Here is a 20,358-nt window from a genome sequence, read left to right on the forward strand (position 1 = left end):
GTTGTTACTACTAAGATTTTACACGACAAAAGTCTTATTGAGGAGACGCAAGTGCTGCCCAAGTAAGGGCTAAGTAAAAAAGGGTTTGGCTTCAAAGTGACATATTAGAGATATGTGTATGCATCACTGCTAAATGTACCTTCTACCTGAGATGCTAAACCTATTCCACTCAAGCAGGGAATGTGCAAATATCCGCATAGCAGAAACAAAGAAAAGTGAAGAATACAAATAACATTAATGACACTCTTTACAAAATGACCCCTATTTAATATAGGGCAGGACCCATGTATAAGAATTCAAGCACTCTGCAATAAATGGCAGTGCCATATTGATGTATGTGTTTATGGGTGGCAGAGACCAAGAATGAAAGGCAGCTATTTGTCTGGGAGCTCATGGGAAAAGATGCCAAATCATACACAGTCCTACATCCTTCAGACTTGTCTCTACCTTCCCTTATCACTTATAACGCTGTCATTGCACTTTCAGTGCATAAGCAAATGTTCACAAAGGCTAAGTCCACTGAATATCTTTTTTTTAAAATGGAATAATAATTTCTAGAAAATTAGAAATATACTGCTTCCTTATTTTAGGGTCAAAAGGAGTAATATGATAAATGACAATGTTCAGTTAACAACCTCAGATTGTACTAATATTTTCTCATCATAAAGAGATTAATTTTTAACGGTATTCCAATTTAAGTAGACTTGTGAATCTGCAGAACCTACTCCTGATTCTAAGGAAGGTACGTGCACTAAGAAAAATACCGTAGATTTTAATCCCATTCAAAAACTTTCACACTCATTATTTTTAATTTAAAAAACTACGAAGTAACTATCAGCTGATAGTTACTTTGCTTGCTTGACCCTGCAAACAACTGCAGTCACTGGGATTCTCACCAGTGGCAACTGTGGGAGCAGAATCAAGCCTAACATCTAACCTCAAGGAACCTGCAGATGAGTGGGCCAGCAAACAGCTTTGACCCCAGATCTGCAGATGATAATGTCAAAAAAAGTACATTCACAAATCTGTGGAAAGCCAAGAACTGTAAATAGTTCTCAATCACAGACATATAAACAATACTGCTTTTTCTACATTCACTTCACACCAGCTTTTTTATGAAAGTGGAGTGTTTGTATTAAGGGACAACTGCAAAACAAAACTGTATCTAGAAAAAGGGAAATTTTATTTAAAGACTGAATTCAGTGAATTCCTGGGACTTCTCTGTTTCATTTCCAATGAGATTATGGGGACCAAAACCGCTCAGAGGCAGAACATAAACCAGATTGGCACAATACTGCAACACAAGCACCGTGAGAACTTCTCAGGAGGTCGACAGCTGGTCTTAGCTGTAGGTACTTTTGTGTGATTTCTAAGACGAGAAAGAATATCCACATCTCCAATATTTGCTTTTTCTTGAGTACTTTTTTAATGGATGAATAGAAACGGTAGTTGCTTGAGCTCGCTATAAACACTAACCTGCAGTTGAATAGTTTGTCCTTCCTCATCAGTGACAGAGAGTGGATAGTCATGAGCCGTGTTTTAGGGCAGACAAATTGGGCTGTCAGTTCTAATGTGTGAACTGGGCTATCAGGCCACATTTTGGTTAGGAGGAAAGAGGCCTACTTATGAACACCAACAACACTTAGGGATTAGTTTCTACTGTTTCCAAGGAGATTTAACGTGTCCCTGTATATATTAAACCAAGCACAGGTTGAATGAAATAAAGAAAAAGAGAGCAAGGGGAAAGAGGGAAAGAAAAGGGGGGGAAGGAGGAAATAAAAGGGAGGGGAAGGGAGGAAGTGAAAGGAGGAAGAAGAGGGAGAAGGTGTGAAGAAAAGGGGGAAAGGGGTAGAGGAGGAAAAGGAAGGGGGGAAAAAAGGGTGAAAGGGTGGGAAGAAAGGGGGAAGGGGAGAAGAAGGGAAAAGGAGAAGAAACACTTCAAAAAAATATCTGCACTAGAAACCAAACTCCCTCAGAACACATTGAAACATAGAAAAGAGTTGATATTCAGAAGAGTCTTCAACAGAAGATGTACTGTGTTATCTCTTGATGTTATAACACAGGAGCTTTGTTTAATATCCTGCATTAATGAAGGAGCTTCTTAAGTATAATATTACAACAGAGAGCATAAGAAATATCACTGAGGTCAACGCTGCTCTATTAACTGTCATCCTGTATAGAAATATTTTCTTTGAATACCATTAACACTTTCTCCTTCCTTTTGTTCTAATTTCTGAAGGCAGCAAAAACTAAAACTTCCTCCACAATAATTTCTGCTTTCTTCTTGGCAGACTAATGGTATTAGACTTGTGAGAGAAATTTACCTTGGCAATGTCTTATGCACAGGTCTTTTCAAAGGAGATGTTGTTAGGAGGAATCCTATTAACCAGGTTTTTTCACTAGCCTCAAAACATAGGTGATAACACATTTTTAGTTATAAAGAGGATTGCTTAGTTTTATTTATTATTTTGAGACAGAATCCATTAATCTGCTCCTGTGCACATCACGCATCTCTTTACGTAAGAGTAAACTCAAGCTGCCTATTCTCCTTGCTGTATCGGATTCATTTTCATAGACTGTCAAAACCAGAAAGGATCAATATGATAATTTAATCCGATCTGCTACTTAACACAAGCCAGAGATGTTCATACGGTAATCTTTGCATAATAAACTCAGTAATTTATCCTTTAAAATACACATACCACTTCAAAAAATTTATTCTTATATTTGAATTAAGGAACTCCCTCAAAGTGTGAAGCAAAAATATTTTAGAGAACCCCAATTTTAGCACGTTAAGAAAAAGTTTAACTACTGTGTAATAATCTTCTGGTTCATTACAGTAGTGTGACCATCTAAAATGTTCAAGCATTTTAAAAACTGTCAGTAGTTGTTTTTATTCAGATCAGTGCTGAAGGAAAAAACTTAAAATACAGAATTTCTTTACACACAAGGCAGATTCTGACTACTGCCTTAACACTACCTTAGGGATGCTGAAGTCACTTCGAGGGACTGTATGATGCCTTTTAAAAAAACCCCAGCAAACTAATGAATGAGAAGTGTTAAGGGCTACTCAGGGAGGAGTGTAAGTACAAGATGCTAACTGTACTACTGTGATAGGAAGGGTTACACTGAAGTCAGCATCGCCAGAGGACAAGCTTGGAGAGTTTCTATTCAGTTCTGGAGCCTTAATGACAGGTAACGTACTAGCAACAGTAAAGACTCACAGACACAAAAAGGTATATTGCTGATTTCCCCCCAGCATAAATTGCTAAACCTGCCAAATGAACAGCAATCTAACATAGCTCCAACAGCTTCCATTAATACTAGGTGAGGATCTGGCCTCCCATTTTTAATAGCTGAACTAATTAAGCTGGAATTCTGTCACTGCCTAGTCTATCATCAGTCACTTTGTACCCAGTTAATTTGTAAAGGTCACCCATTCATAAGAAAAATACAAACATACTTATGTGAAGCAGCCCAAATCTTCTGCCATTTCATTATGGAATAATTTACTTCTCAAATAAACTTAAGATTTGTTTCCATACACATCACTATCCTGGTTTCGCTTTTTCTTCCTTGTAGTTGGTATAGTACTGTGGTTTGGATTTAGGATGAGAATAATGTTGATAACACACCAATGCTTTAGTTGTTGATAAGCAGTGTTTATACTAAGTCAAGGACTTTTCAGCTCCTCATACTGTCCTGCCAGCAGAGGCTGGAGGGCACAAGAAGCTGGGAGGGAACACAGCCAGGACAGCTGACCCAAATGAGCCAAAGGGGTATTCCATACCATATGACGTCATGCCCACTATATAAACCAGAGGAAGTTGGCCGAGGGACGCAGCAGCTTGGGGATTCACTGAGCATCAGTCAGCGAGGGGTGAGCAACTGTATTGTGCATCCCTTGTTTTTCTTGTATATTCACTTGTATATTCTTCTATTGTTGCTGCTGCTGTTACTATTATTATTTTTTTCCCCTTCCTTTTCTGACCCATTAAACTGTCTTTATCTCAACCCATGAATTTTACTTCATTTTTTTCTGATACTCTCCCCCATCCCACTGGGGGCAGGGGGAGTGAGCAAGCAGCTGTGTGGTGCTTAATTGCTGGCTGGGGTTAAACCATGACCATCACCCACTTATGAACTACACAAGCAATGCAGATCAGCCCCTGCAAACAACTCATAAAAAATTCTGAAAACATCCAGATATCAGAGATGAGAGAGATATGGGGAGATGTTACGGTGTCACAGTCCTGTAAAAAGTATGAACTAGCACTGCTCAGAACCGTGAGAGCTAAGACAGGATACAATATTTCAGCTGGTCGAAAAGCTGCGTTATTGCCACTCAATAGGTTCCCCTCTGAACTGTAATTTTTAACCTTGCTACAATATAGGGACAGATAAAACTGAGGATATGGCTCTGCCTCCATGGAGAAAATTGAAATATATGGAATAACCTCTTGAAAAAATAATTATATGAACACTGCATCTGAAATAAAAAGTAATTTTATTTTGAAATAATTACTCCAGTGGAAATATTTCACATGGGCACCTAGTCTGAGCAAGATCTCCGGTATAATAAACTTGGAATAATATTTTCTATCACAGACACATGTTAGTAAGTAGTCTCACAGATAGTATTAAAAGGCACATAGTACTGACGGAAGACTAAAAGTAGAATTCAACCAGATCGGCTAGCAATAGAAAAAAAACCAAAAGTCAGGTATCTACCCATGATTTCCCTTATCAAATTATGCAGTTTTACATCCAATTTTCCTTCTTAGAAAAGAAAAAAACAACACATTTTTTCTCACTCCAACTAGCTGTATAAAAAGGAAAATAGCTAAAACACACAATCTTGCACACACAGATTTAATTGTACCACCTGAAGCAAACTAAAAAGACTGATTATAAACCAACAAAAGTGAAAACTAGAGAATGTCTTAAAAGTGTTCCTTTTTTAAAAGGGCAAGTTGTCACTTTTCCCCTCCCTGCCCCCTTTTAGCAATTGCAATATTATTTACAGAAATCTCTAGGGACAGATTTGAAAAGTTTCTCCCTGAACTACACAGGAATCTTTATGTTGTTTCATCTGTTCTTGTGAATCTGAGAGAATCCACCAAAACATAAGCACAGTCAAAGAAACTGTATTTCAGCAGAATAACCAACTGATCCTTGAAAATCTGATTTTTCATAACGCTGGCACACAAAATTAAAAATAGGAAAATGCAACATTTTTTCTTTGAGTAAAGTGTATTCTGCTGTGCTGTTAATAACCATTACCTAGGAAAGTAAATGAAAATATGATAACCTCCTATTCGCCATGTGCTTAAAAGCTCATCAGCATCTGCTGAATGCTTCACTATAAAGCATAACACATACTCAAAAAGTGTCCATACATCTAGACTTTTGTTTTCAAGTAACAGTCCATGGGCTAAACCAAAACCAAGTATTCCTCTGGATCAGTCTGTAGCAACTTTCTTGGGCTACTCAATAGGAGATGCTGACAGGAGCCAGGACTTAATCCCACTCCAGCTCAGCCCAGTACCAGCTTTACCCTTTCTTCTATAGCTTCTGGCTCACGACTTACAAATTGTTAAGAATCTTGATCTAGGTGTCACTGGCTATACCCCATCGACATCCTTGAGAATATGTACAGAAATTCCCCATTCCGCCCTGTATTACATGTGACCAGGAATCCAATTTCCTCCCAGGGAAGACCCCAAGACATGGCCCAATCCTAACACTAGGTCTCTCGCAGAAACACTGGATGCTGGATGAAAAGCACCATTATCTTCCCACAGTAAATGATTTAACATGCAGCTGTCATAAGAGAAGCCACTCTATATATTTGCTGTAAGTGGTTTTCGGACCTTACCCTAAAAACTAAAATAAAACTCGGGATCTTTTTCCAGGCACTGTAATCTTTATCATGAATTTTACATGACAATTCACAAAATGACAATGTAATAAAGTCCTTCCAAATGTGAAGGGAAGCGAAATGTGTGATAATTGTTTAACTTACAATCATATTTAAAAACTGTAAGGAAAATTTCCAGAAGAAAACTCCCCACTAACAGGATAAGATTTCTGGAGAAGATGCACACTGGCAGATGTGCAGAAGTTCTTGTAAGGAATATGATGCTCCTCTCAAAGCTGCTTAAACTTGATTTTATTTCAGGTCTGCAACTAAATTTTTTTTGTAAATAGATTTAGGCTGTCAATTTCCAGGCATGCTGTGCCATCAGCATGTAGAGACTGCTGTGAAAAACGTGGAGACTGCAGCAGCAAATTTTATTATAAACTGGTAATTGAATTGAACAGGTTTACATTTGAATAGATTTACTGCAGCACGATCTCTGACATGCTGCATGGGACTGAAATCCTTGTCTGTACATAAAGAAACATTTAAAATACAGCAGGAATTATTTCAGCTCAGTGTAAGTCCATGCTAATAATCAGTAAATTTATGCCACTTTACACATGAAAGAAGTAGGTATATCATCTTTCTTCATTCTGTGCATAAAGGATGTGGTCAAAGCCAAAATTTCATCTCCAGACTTTCCCATAGGTAAAAAAAACCACCAGCTATCTCCAAAACTACCTTCCACAAGAACAAAAGAAAAATATCTCTATTTCAAGTACAGACCTAAAAGTGCACTATGAATCAGTATGGTTTCAAAAGTAAAAGTGGCCACTAAAGGTGGAAAGAAAACAAAACACCCTAGTAGGTTCGTTTAGGTTGTCCTATTAGGTGGTAGATAAGCAATACCTGAAAAGAAGGTAAGCTAACTCTCCCCTAGATGAAAAGACTCAGCAATAAATAAGTACAAATATTACTGTGTTTTGACAGAAAAACTCACACAGTAAGAGTACAAGAACTGTGACATGCCCAGGAGGGCCAACAAAGGAAACTTCTTTTCAAAGGAATTAGTTATTTTGTCATTGTAGAACTTTTCGAAGAAACTATGTACTTTTAGGATAGACAATTTATGAAATTCTGATTAAGAAAAACTGTGGGATTGATTTGTATCCATGGACAATGATCATTCACGTAAAAAATCTGATCCACAATGTGCATCTGAATTGTCTAACTAAATTATCTCAGTTACCAAAATCGTATGCAGAAACACAGTAAATCTGAGCACAATTTTCGTAGCTCAGATAATTACTCATTTGTAGAAGAGTCACTTAATTTCCTCATGCAGTCCCAGAAGCTGCACACAGACTAGATTTTTAAATATGTATGTTAATGGATGTGTAATGGTGTTCTCAAAATTAAAAAGAAAAGGTCTAAACCAATTCACCTGTATGTACTCTTGGCAGCACTGTTTCATTTCCAAACAAGTTGCTCACTATATCTGTATGTTAGGTTACTAGTGATATGGGGTCTTAACTTACTAAAAAAAGATGTTAAGAAGAACAGTCCCTTTCAAAAGGTGCCATACTCAGACATTCTTTTCCTTCTACAGTTCACCGAAGCATCACAATTTAACCTTTAAGTAACTGTTCCTAGTGGTCAGTTATATGAGGATTTTGGCAAGTAAAGAACCCTCCCATCACCACTGGAAGAGAGGGTCAAATCCTGCCATTCTTACTGAGGCAAAATCCCCATTGAATCTGACAGGAGTTTTGCTCAAGTAAGACTAAGGACAGCAGGATTTGGCTCACAGGATCATAGCATCTGCCAAAGCAGTTGCACAGAACAAGGTTTATTCTTAGTAAGTATAATCCAATAAGAATATGTCTGTAGGTGCGTGATAGGCCTAATTTGTCCATCATCTCTTCGCTGGTCTCTGTTGTTCTTGGATTTTACCCTGATAGCCGTGTACTTAAACCTGTTTTAAATTACCATCAAACGATTTGCAAAAATCAGCCATCTATTAAAGCTGACTGTTTAAGCACTGGCAAAGCAAAATTGCATGGGACTATTTTAAAGTGGTTGCTTAACACAAAGTACTCTCCACTGGAGACAATATTTAGAAAACATTACATTGATTTTATTTTAAAAGGTTATCTAGCTCAGAAGTCCATGACATCTTCTGCTATTCTTTCCTGGTGGTAACTGCACTACAATAATAATGTATACAATACATGCACATAAAAACCTATTTTTGCATACACATGAACAGCAATACAAGTGCATAGCAGGCGACCAAGATTTAAGGAATTCCCTCTTTCTGTAACAGATGAATCAGGTTCCAGGTGAGATAGTACTGCCTCTTGGAAACATTTGTTATTTACCTGTTATTCAGTATCTTCAAAATGTAACTGATGACTTAAAACACTCAATATATACTTACAGTGAGGGGCATGGGTACTCACATGCTTAAAAAAAAAAAAGAAAAAAAAACAAAACAAAAAAAGGGTGGATTCTCCTCTTCTGTATGCCATTATTTGCTCCAGGTAGTTACAGTAGCTTCAGTAGACTTACTCAATATTTATACTTGTTTAACTGAGAAGTAACACTTTCATTTGTCCTGATGATATGAAGACTAAGTAAAAATAGGGAAAAGACTAACAGTGGATAAGGAATGGAGGAAAGAAATCTTGATGTTAAAGCATTAAGGAAAATGAGAGGATATATTCTGATGATTATTCTATTAATTACCTACTGAAGGAGTCTGAATGCTGGGGTACATCTTGCTGTATTACACATAGTTAGAAATATTCCAGAGAAGATGAACTCTGTGTAGATACACCGTGATTCCATAGCTTAGAAACAGACTGTCAGGAAGAGCAAGTATACATGAAAATTGCCTCTACAATAACTGATTAGAACACTCACCAATCTCTCTTCTTTCCTGATTGCCCTACAACTGTTGCAAGCATTTGCAGAGACACACATATTGACTTGATCAGTCTTACCTTCTTTCAGCATGCCAACTTTTAGACACTTCATGAAGCGGCAGGCTTGGCAGGACTTGCGTCTGCGCTTTGTGATTTCACATTCATTCGTTGCTGGGCAGCTGTATTCTATGTTACCTGTAATAGAAAGTGCCAGAAAAGAGACGTATTCAGAATCACTGACTCACCAACATAATGGATATATGAAGGACTCATACAATTGCAGTGGTGTTTAATTTTGGAATATATCAAGAGTAAACAGTGCTACAGAAAGGAAACACCTTTCAAGTAAAAATGAAAAGCCAAGTTAAAGGATGAGCTCTTTGACTTCTTTTTGTTTTTAATCTAGACAGGTATATGAAAAAAGAAATATACAAACCCACAATTAATGTGAGTCTGTGTCTGGCTCCATACATGGTCCCTAGCAAAATCCTTCACGTAGGTTATTCCTGCTGGTAGGAGAAGGAAATTTTGTAATTTATTGTCTGTACCAAGCCACACACTCCGGCTCCTCCTAGCCTGAGCACTCTTAGTTTCCTTTTTTTTCACCAGTTTCATCAGTCTCTCTTTGTCCAGAAGAGGAAAAGGAGACTGTCATACTTCATTGGACAACCAACTGTCACAGATACTACTGAGCTTCACCCTTCTCCTTCCACAACAGCAGGCAAAGTGTATCAGGCAAGGCTCACCAGCATTGCTACCACCACATCTAGCATGCCCTACAGCTGCAGAGTCAGACAGGACATCTCCCCTTCTCTCTATACTTTAGACAGAGTTCTTGTATTGAGAGGTATCAGAAATAGGATCATTCCTACCAAGTTGTCAGAGTAACAAAAACTGGGGGAGATGCTTGCCTCTGCTTCTCCCAACCGTCCTTAAGGTCTAGAACAAGCTAGATCCTTCAATGAGAGCCCTCATTGTCTCCATTTTTTTTTTTTTTTTGTTACTGCTTAGATATTATTTATCCTCAAAAATAAGAAAAAAAAAAAGCCTGAAAATTAATGGGTAAAAGATATGAGTAATTTTCTTTACATTTTTAAAATCACATCTTTGGGTGTAAGTCCAAATGGGACAACATCTGTTCTCTTTTGCCCTAGTACCACTGCACTTTTCACAAAACAGCTTAGCTCAGCTTATTCATCTGCCCAGCCATGCATCCTATTGCCCATGACTACATTTAGTATGACAGACTTTGCAGCAGTCAGAAGTTTCACCAGGAAACTGACTCTCTTAAATAAAGTATCTTCCCCATCAGCCTGTCACATCTTGCTTTAAAGGTATTTCTTTATTTTCTAACCCTTTCCCCCTGTGATAAAGTGCATTAGTATCTTAATGAAAATGCATTCTGTTTATTGCCCTCTTGGGAAGGAAGAGGTCATCACACCAAATGCATAAATTGTCATCAGAGACAGTCCGAGCATAATTGCAATTTTGCTGCTCCATGTTTGCTGCACTCAGGGTCCGTCAAAGTCCCCTGAAACATGCACAGGTTCTAATAATTAGCATAGAGTCTGCCTGGGACCACAGCATTGATGAAATATTTCAGAGTTAATCACACTTTGTAAACACTGATTTATATTGACTACCTTTCTCCAGACTGATGTCTCCTCATTAAATATCGCATTAGTGGATTGCAGGATTGCACAAAGACTCAAATGCTCAGCAACTGCTAATTCAACAGGAAGTAATACTTAAACTACTTAAATCTATTGAAAATTGGTTAAGTATTTATGATAAAGCAGGTGTGCATGGTGAAATGTATGTTCTGTCAATATTGCCATCACACTTTTCTCAGGGCTTTGTGGGCTTTCTTCCTCCTGAACATTGCTGCATGACTGACTTAGCAATGCTGGTGAGTAGAACAGATCTTGGTATGTATGAATGCTAATGGTTCTTGTTGACAAAACTCAAATTTCAGTTTAGTCCTGTTCCCCTTCCTTGGCTCCTGAGAGGAAAGCTATTTAAGAAACTGAAGCACAGAGTGGGTAGGAAATTCAGCCCAACAGGTCCTGCAAAACTTCTTTCCAATACACGTTAGCAAAGTTAGGAAATAACACTTCTGGAAGGATACATAGGAAAGAATGGTAAGGGCAAGCTTAAAAAAAGATTCACATTATCCTCTCACACTCTAACGAGGCATTCTTAGTGAGGCACAACCACTACACAGGGACATCTTCAAAGCCTTTCACAAACTGTACCTAATTAACTTAATCATATTATAGTAATAAATGTATTACAATCCCTATGCAAAAAAAAGAAACAGGGCATCAGAAATGCTTTGTGCAAGAGATCAAAGATATCTTTGCACAAGGTCAGAAACGATCTTGATCAAAAATAAGATTGAGACTACAACACAGAACTTCAAGCAGCAAAGCTCTGTACTGAGGCAAGTGGAGCACTCCCACTATAGCCAGAGCCCTCGTGCAAAGGCACAGATGACAAAGGTACAGATGTCCACACCAAAAAGTAGCATTCAAAACCAGAAAAATTGCTTATTTCCCTAAATAGACTCTTCTAATCCATACCCTGACATTTCAGTTTTGCACAAAATACTGTGAAACATGGTAAGGGTCTGTAGTGTACAGCACATCATGCAACATATTTTTCCTGCAAATTCTTTCCACTTAAAGAACTCTAAAATGAGCTATTAGTCTAGTCACTTAGATTCTAGTACTTTACCTTAGAGAGGGAATCTTCTCCTATCAATTTAGGCTGCTTTACTTTAAAGAAATATTTTCCAGCAGATGTTCATTCTTAATTTTTGATGTTAGAAAATAAACTTGGAAGATGTTGGAAAGAGCTCCTCCAGTGAACTCAGTAGAGTTACAGTAACTGGATTTACTGGTGCAGAAAAGATCCACAACTTATCAATGGCTATAGCTGGTTCCCCTAAAGTGTTTCAACATTTTAGAATATGGCTAGACCACAGTAAGAGTTCAAGGAAACTAACATTTTTGTCACCACTTCACATATGAATGCAGTATTTCATCAAATATCTCCACGGATAGACTTCATTTCTGTCAGGGAGCTTTCCTAAAAAAAAAACAAACTTCATTGCAATGCATATGTACCTGGATATATATCACACTCAGAATGTATTTCACCTAGCACTCAAAGTATTAGTGGATATATTTTTAGTAAAAAACTAAATTTACTGCACATTGCAGGTCATTAGAGCTCTCATAATTTCTTACTTCTATACACTGGAGATAAAGAAACAGAAACGATTTTAAGAAGTGTTTGGGAATCTGTACAATTTCACAGGTACACTGCATCCATTCAGGGTGCTCAGATCTGCATTTTATTTCAACGAGGAAGACTCAGAAGGAAGCTCTACCATTTACTTGTCTACTGCACGATGCTAGAGGCTGAAACTGAGCAGCTAGTGAGAATATAAGTTGGGTTTACCCACTCCTGTCAACAGTTGGAGAGGTAGCTGTGTTACACAGTGAACAAAATCAACATGGCAGCTCTGAGTCTTTAAACTAGGCTGACAAGAATGATCGAGCAATTTATAATATCTCCTGGCTGGTTTTCAGAAAGGACTGGGCTCTGATTACTTATTTCAGAGTCTTTTGTACAATTAGTTTGCAGGCAATATAATTTTCTCACTTACTCCTTAATAGAATCGTGCAGCTAGCTGGCTGATAGAATAACAGCTTATATGTAAAACTCCTGCCTGAAGTGCCAGGGGATAATTTGTATATTCCTTTCAGTAGCGTAATGGACTTTTACAGTTTGGCAGTTAAAGGGCTGAGTAATGTAAATTAGTATGACGTTTGAAAATAAAAATATATGTCAAATCTTCACTCCCCAAACACATTGCCTTGTGCTATAATAACACAAGGGGATTTATGCCAGCCAGAGTCCCTTTTCTCCCCTCATGCACTGAGGAATGTTTATTTAAAAACAGTTCCTTTTTTCTACTTATTTGTTAAATTTTATTATCTCAGCCAGAAATTGAGAAAATACTTCTAACACAGTGTGCCTATCAAGAGCAACTGACCCACTAAAAATGTGATGCCATTTGATCTTGAGATAGAAGGCTAAAACTTAGGGTACATAATCAGCTCTCTGGTTTTAGATGCTTCAGACTGTCAGATCTTTATACACAGCTCAAGGAAAAGTGGGCCAAGATACCATTTTTTTCATCTCACAGATGAGGCTTGGAGGTTACCTGAATGAGATGTGGAGTCATAGTGCAGTTTTGATGGTACAGGGACTTGATGGCTTTACAAGCCAGGCAATTGACTGGACTTAGCCAAAATTCTTGAGACCATTTTGGCCATTTCTAGCACAGAATTGACAGCGACACTCAAGGTAACAGAAGAGGAGAAGTGAGAACCATGACAAAGAAGAGGCCACTGAAAGCAGTGGGCCTTATGCCTTGACATCTTATCCCAAATGAAGTTATTGGCATCAACAGTTACAACTTTAGAACCTCACACGTATCAAGAGTGTGAAGCTGACTCTAGAAACTGGCTCCAGTCTGTGGGACAGGCTGAAACAGGGGTCTTCCTTCCACAAATACAAACATGAACAGAAGCTGCAGACAGCGATTATTAGCGGAAGCTTTATTTCCCCTTTCACACTGTGACATTTGATATTGTAACACTAAAGATGTAAAGGACTGCTATGAGCTATAGGAACATGCTCAGAAAATCTTTGGACAAATAAAAGACATGAGGAAGACTGAGACACAGGGTGAAAATGTGGTTGGAAAGAGTAGCCATGAGCCACTTACAAAAGCAGGAGGAATGCTGAAGATATCAGTAATGAAACTTTTACTGTGTGGCAGTGTAGGTCCAGAAGACCAAAAAAAGAAAAAAAGCATTAAACCAAAAGAGAGGAATTAATTATTCCTTCAGTGTAATAATTTTATGCTATAATTAGCTCATGAAATTGCATTTCAGTATCTCTTTATTTATATTCAATAATGCCCCATTTTTCTCCCAAACTTTCTCTTTGAGCTTCTATAATCTACTACCTTTTTCCAAAAACTTGTATTTAAAAAGCAAGTGTTATTATTCTTAACAGAGGCTACTGCATCATTGGATTTAAGTCTTTCTGCAGTAAAGTTTACCCCAGGTACCACCTTCATGCTCTGTTTTCCTGGGTGACAGACCCAACGGAATACACCTGCTTGTCTGTGAACTGGCATGCATGAAAACTCTGGAAAATTAAAGGTAGCCAGGATTACAGCCACAGGTCTTCTGGAAATTAATAAAAGAGAAATCTTGAAAAGAGAGACAGGACAATCTATGCCAACACAGAGTGAATTATGGTATGTTAGGTCACACCTTGATATGTAATTCAACAACAACAGAAAAGAATAGTTCCTGAGAAACTGAGAAGTAGATGCTGTCGGAAATAGAGAGTAACAGGCTAACTTAGGAAAAGAAGGATAGAGAAAAAGTCCCAGATGGACTAAAAAATGTATTTGATGTTTACAGGTCTTAGCAAAGCTGAACTGAGGAAAGTAAAAATATTTTCTCTCATGTTAAAGCTTCAGTTCTTGCTCTGTTCCCTACTTTGCAGTCAGAACTCAACTGAATTTAAGTATGAGTAGATATTGTCACAAGTAAAAGTACTCTTATCAATAAGGTTTCAGAAATGGGGTCAGGTTGGAATGAGGTTGGATTTGAACCTAACTGAATCCAGTTTTGGCTAACAAATCCTTAGATGGATTCACCTGATACTGCAGATAGCTCTATGAAGTACAGATCTATGAATTCTGCTACATGTCATCTGGAGCTGATTAAGACTAAAGTTGACTGTATTCACAACTTTTCACCTGGGTGACTTCAGAAACAACACTGCACATACAAAGTTACAGAACGTTTAAAAAATTGGTTCCTAAATGTCTCAAATATTTTTTTAAGATGATAGGATCATGTATGAAGGATTATGCTTATGTCTCCATTGCTTGTGTTGCCTTTTCTGACACTCTGTCTTAGAAACTCAGGAAAAGCAGCTGGTTTTTAAATAACTCTACAGTGTAAGAATGGTATTTGACAGAGGAACACAGCCAGCTTAAAAGTACATTTTCAATGAAATCACTCTGTTGAGTTGCTCAAAAAAAGCCAGTGTACTATGTTACTGAACTATAATATACTTAGAACTTCTAAAATGTACTTTTTATTTCTAGAAAGCAACATGAATAGAGATTTAAAACAAAAATGTGAAAGTGATGCTGGCTCGTCTGACTGCATGACATTTTTGCATCAGCCTCTAACTTAAGGTAGATGGGTTTCCAGCATCATAAAAACCACCATAATTTTCAATATGAGGCTGATACTGGGGAGTGTTGAACGACACCTGTAAGGGCCCAGTTACCTTTGATTCCCACTGGAGTCAATTTCTTCATCTTCAACAGAAATGAAGTACATTTACATCATCTTAAGAGAGAATCAATGCTTTGAAGACACAAATAGAACTGATCCCCTGCTGCCTAGGAGTCACTGAAGAGTTGTCCAAGTCAGAAAGACAGAACCATCTATATTTTGTCCCTACTGGTATTTTATCTAAGTTGTTTTTGACACATCCTACCAAGGTAGCATGAAAAATTGTCATCGTTTGTTTCTGAGAAAACAGAACATCTTAAGTCTGTGAAGTTGCAAACCAAACAACTTTCACAGCAGTAAAAACAAAGTCATTTAAAAAGTTGTAGAAACATTAAAATAAATCACTTGCTAGCTGAGACTACACGTCTCTAGTTTCAAACTAGACAGAGCTTCATAAGAGGGCTAGAAGCTTTCAGAGATGTTTATACCAAATAGAGATCCAGACCTAATTAAAATGGAATTGCTACATACCACTGTACCAGTACTATTTGTAAACCACATCTCTTTCTATTTCTGATAGGTTTGAAATAGCCACGCACAAATCAGGATGCTCATTCTTGTTCCCTAATAATTTAAATGCAGCATATAATTTACAAGTCTGTAAAAGAAAGCACAGATAGCAAAAAAGATAGAACCATCTGTATAATTTTAAACTTCTCTCTGGTTCTCAGATTTCAGCATGTTTATATTTTATTGTCTCATCTTGTTTGGCTGCCATAGTTACACAATGACATTATGACAGGATTAAAAGACATGTTGGAAGGAATTAAAAATATTTGCTCACTAGTTTGGTTGGCCCATAGGCACAGAGAAATCAGGGCAAAAGGGAAGATATCTATCATTGCTTCCTTAAAATGTTCTTTGAAAGAAATGCTGAAGCACAGACTTTCACTTCTATAAGGAAGGTGAATGATTTAATCAGGTAATGATGGATTCAGGTGACATTTAGTGTTAGGATCACTGGAAGACTGCCATCTTTGCACCAGAGCCAAGGTCCACTGACTACTGCACAAAGATGCAAGCCTCCACCCTATCTTTCTATGAAAAACTATAATCTTAACTACCAGTAAATATGCTGAAAAGCCCTAAAATCTTAATTTGCTTTCATTTCCTCCACAAAAATGATGTGCAGCATTATACGAGGCAGCTTTGAGATACAAATTAACCTCTGAAAGCCACTTCGGTCAAATGCAACTTTGAATCAAACTTTATGTTGCCTATTTTAAATGTCATCTTATTATCTGAATTTACATAGTTAATTCTAACTTTTAATCAGTTCTAACCTAATTAAAAAAAAAAATATATTTACTGTAAGGTGTTTGTACATTTACAGATCAAATTGGCTGAGTAATGGATAAACACTCTAAAGAGGGCTGAAAAACCTGAACACTGAAGGGATTAAAACCAACTTTGAGTAACCAGAAAGGTGAACCAAGTACAAAGCAGTTTAATCTAGCTCCTAGTTTCAGCAGGCTTTTAAGACCATAGGAACTACACTACTGCAGAACTGTAGAGCTGAAGGCTCTTAGGTGATCAGCATAAAATGAGATGGCAGTCTTGATCTAGTTCACATAATGACCAAGAAGACAACAGTATTCCCTGAATGGAATTTTCATTTGTTTAGGAGACATGGTCAAGCAACAGCTCTCAGGGACAAAGCTCTTAAATGAGACAGTGAGGGTATGACTGCAAGTCGTCTTACTACCTATTGGTTTACTCACCCTGCATATAAACAAAAGATTGCTGTCACAATACTGTTCATCCAACAGTTTTTCCGTAAAAATAAACATATAAAAAAAAAAAAACCAAAGCCCAAGAACTACAAGGGCTATTGAATGCAAAATATTTTAGCTTTTGTGGGGAAAATTCAAACACTGTCCAAGGAAATAATAAGTAAGCTCTGACACCTGACACTTTTGCAACAAGCCTTACCAAGAAGGTAACATATCAAAACCTAGGCTTTTCACACTGCCTTTTCATGCAAGTTTAAAGAGCCCAAAGATAACCGTCCTGAAGATTTAGAAGAAGGGAGGAAGAAATTTGTCTAGATGCAGGCCATTTTTTTAGAGATGAAGGCTAAAATAAAACAAAATAGTAAACTGTCTTTGACTCTGTAAATCCTATCATCCTTCTACTGAAAGCAAGAATACCATTTCAATCCACTTGCAGAAATGTTTAAGTTACAGACACTGAGTAATTACGTATTATTAATGCAAAATGTGTACTTACTAGTCTTTATGATAACTGAGCAAATAAAAATGATGAGAAATGTATTTACACTAAATATTCACTACAAAATATCTAGTAAGTACAAGACCTCTGTGCTGAACACAAGACTTTGCACCCAGCTGACAAATGAAAATTCTTTTTTCTCTCTTAATGAAAGCTTGGAGTTTTCAAGATAATACAGTGCACAGCAAAAACTGTAGAGAGACCCTAAAAATCAATGGACCTGTAACTATTTTTAGATGTTGCTATTTTCTACTATCCCTGTTACTAAGCCAATTTTGGGGAGATTTGGCTGTGTGTGTGTTTCTGTAAGACATTTGCAATCAGCCACCATGTAAATTATTCCAGAAGCAAATGAAGAGCTGCAGCTGAGTGAGTACTAGGCTGAGCAGAGAGAACATCCAGTTCTCCCATCCCTTATATGTCACAAAAGGGGGTAGAACGTCATTAGATTCTACTATGACCTAAGACACTGATTTTATATATTGAGCTGGTTTTTGGTGGGTTTTGGTTTGGTTTTTTAGGCAGGCAATTTCTTCTTTCTAATTTTTTCTAATATTCTTTACTTTTATCATAATCCATGCATTCTTTACCACAGCCCCAAATGTATTTCTGTGCTATGATAAAATATACATTCATAAAAGACAAAATTACTGCTTCTTATAATTCAAGACAGGGTTCATTTAACTTCTTTACTTTTAAGAAAACTAGCAGGGATTGCAAGAGGCAGGAAGGAGAAATACATCAGTCAGGAACAGACATTTTTTAGACTAAATTGCTGTCATCTGAAAGGGAATGATAATCTCCACTACCCTTAAAAACAGGTGTATACTCTACATTAGGGCAAAATTCACCTCATGTAAGGGGCTACAAGGTATCCTGTGATGCGCTTCATTTCTCTCTTACATAAGATGCTGGTGGTATACAGATACTGTGCTGGCTCTCCAAACAGCTGCCTGTGGCTTTCACCTACTGAGGTTTCAACTCCGTCGAAATGGAAAGAATGGAAAGACTCTCATTGACTTAGTGGAAAGGACATCAGTCCTGACGTGAACACAAGATGTGCTTCATAATCTAACTTTATCAGCTCAGCCTTGCTCTCACCGAAGTCAGAGCATTTTTGTCCACGACTTCAACAGGAGTAGCACTTAGGTTCTACAAGTCTCAGCTAATTTAGTAACTGATGAACGATAAACAAGAAAGGTTTGGGAAGTCAAACATTCTTTTTCACTGAATCTATAAGTAAGTACTGATCACAATTAAATCATTATCATTTAAAATAAGCAATTCTTTGAGCCAAGACATGTTATCCTTACATATGCACAGTTACAATATTTGACTCTTCAGGTAATCTGGTTTACTTGGCTGTATTTATAAATTTCTTGGGTATTTTCTGTTTTCCTGTTTTCTTCTTTGCAGTTATGTAGTAATCAACTTATTTTAAAAACAAGAAGAGAAAGAATGTGATATGAATCCAGAAATTAAATGGTAGAGGGAAGAACGACCTCTAGGAACATTGAGACTAAATTCTATCATTTAGAACAAAAAAAAAAAAACCTCAGGGGAATTATTCTTCATGCAAGCTTTAAGGTAGAATTTGCTCATTTAAAACACGAAGAGTACATTTTTCTTATATAATTCTTGTCACCTACCACAGTCCATGGTTTGATTCACCAAAGTAAGTAGCTTCCATTATTTTGGACGGTATCTGAAAACTCATAGTAGTTGTGTCAGTTTAGTCAGCACCATTACTGAAGAGGCTGCCATGACATTATGATGGTAACATACTTCCTATTCTTAGTTTCTTCATTATTGCTTTTCCATTCAATGTTTGGTTTTGCCTTACTGCATTTTTTTTTTGTCTACACAGCACTGTCACCTGCTGATGCAGCTAGTGCTCTAACCATACTGAGACTTTTTGCACAGCTGCCAGTTCTAACTTGAGCTGCATGGCCAAGTCCAGGTTGCTAATCTGGAGAATGACGTCCCTGTCTTGTGCTTCCATGCCCAGAAACTTGCTGTCTGTGGTGCGGTGTAAAATTGCAGGCTACCTATTGCTGCCAGAAGTCAGTTAACGTTTCTGTGGCATTTTTTATGGTCAAAATACAACCAAAATAATTGTGCATCGATTCAGTTCTGTAGGGCAGCTATTGCATAGCAATTAAATACCATTTATAAAAACGGAGTTGCTAGTTGAAGTTGGTGCTTGAAGTTTAGCAACCACAAAATACAAACTGATGCAGTGGAAACACTTTTTGAGCTTTTCTGCAAATGTTCTTGAAGGTCAAGTGAAATCACCTACCTCTTTTTTTACTTTTTCCAAAACAAAGACTTGAAATAAGCCTACTGGTTCTGCATATGCACTCGTTTTACATATGAACCAAGGCCACTAGGAACCTTCACAGGTATGTTTGTTTATTGGTTGCAAACATTGTAACACTTGGCTTCATTAGAACAACTGAAGTTTATAGTTTCTTTTTAGTGGCTATATGACTATATAAAATGGGTATTTCCTGATGGTAGAAGGCCCAAATCCCTCAGTAGTAAAATGGATGAGAGAAGAATAAAATCGCCATTGTCTCAGCAATGGATAAATTAAAATAACATTTTTTTTTTCCTTATTAGTTTTACATTAAATATGGAGATACTATATTTAAGAAATCTTGACCAAATGTTTCAAATTTTGGGTTATGTGAAATTACAAACTGAAACTAACTTTCTGCTCCTTATCGTAACTCATTTTTAAAAAGAAAAGTACACCACCAGATTGCATTGTCTTTCCTGAGAATTCTAGGTGCTCAACACCTCTGAAAATCAAGCAGGTTTTATTGAGGAGCTTAAATTTGGACTTAGCAACCTAATTTTAGTCTCTGAAGTTTGAATTTAATTTAATGTGACACTATACTCCTGTACAGGCCAAGCTTGGCCTCGTGTTCTT

The 20,358-nt window shown here is 37.3% G+C and overlaps 1 protein-coding gene across 13 annotated transcripts in view; it reads right to left on the bottom strand.

Moving 5' to 3' along the window:
* Nucleotides 1–20,358, bottom strand: part of ESRRG (estrogen related receptor gamma) — a 408,134-nt gene that overhangs the window by 109,087 nt on the left and 278,689 nt on the right. For all 13 annotated transcript variants that reach the window (XM_074863717.1, XM_074863718.1, XM_074863725.1 and 10 more), the window contains one exon: nt 8,869–8,985. In XM_074863717.1, coding sequence (XP_074719818.1) covers nt 8,869–8,985 — 117 coding nt within the window. The remainder of the gene's footprint in view (nt 1–8,868; nt 8,986–20,358) is intronic.

This window comes from Strix uralensis, chromosome 3 (assembly GCF_047716275.1).
Source record: "Strix uralensis isolate ZFMK-TIS-50842 chromosome 3, bStrUra1, whole genome shotgun sequence".
NCBI lineage: Eukaryota > Metazoa > Chordata > Aves > Strigiformes > Strigidae > Strix > Strix uralensis.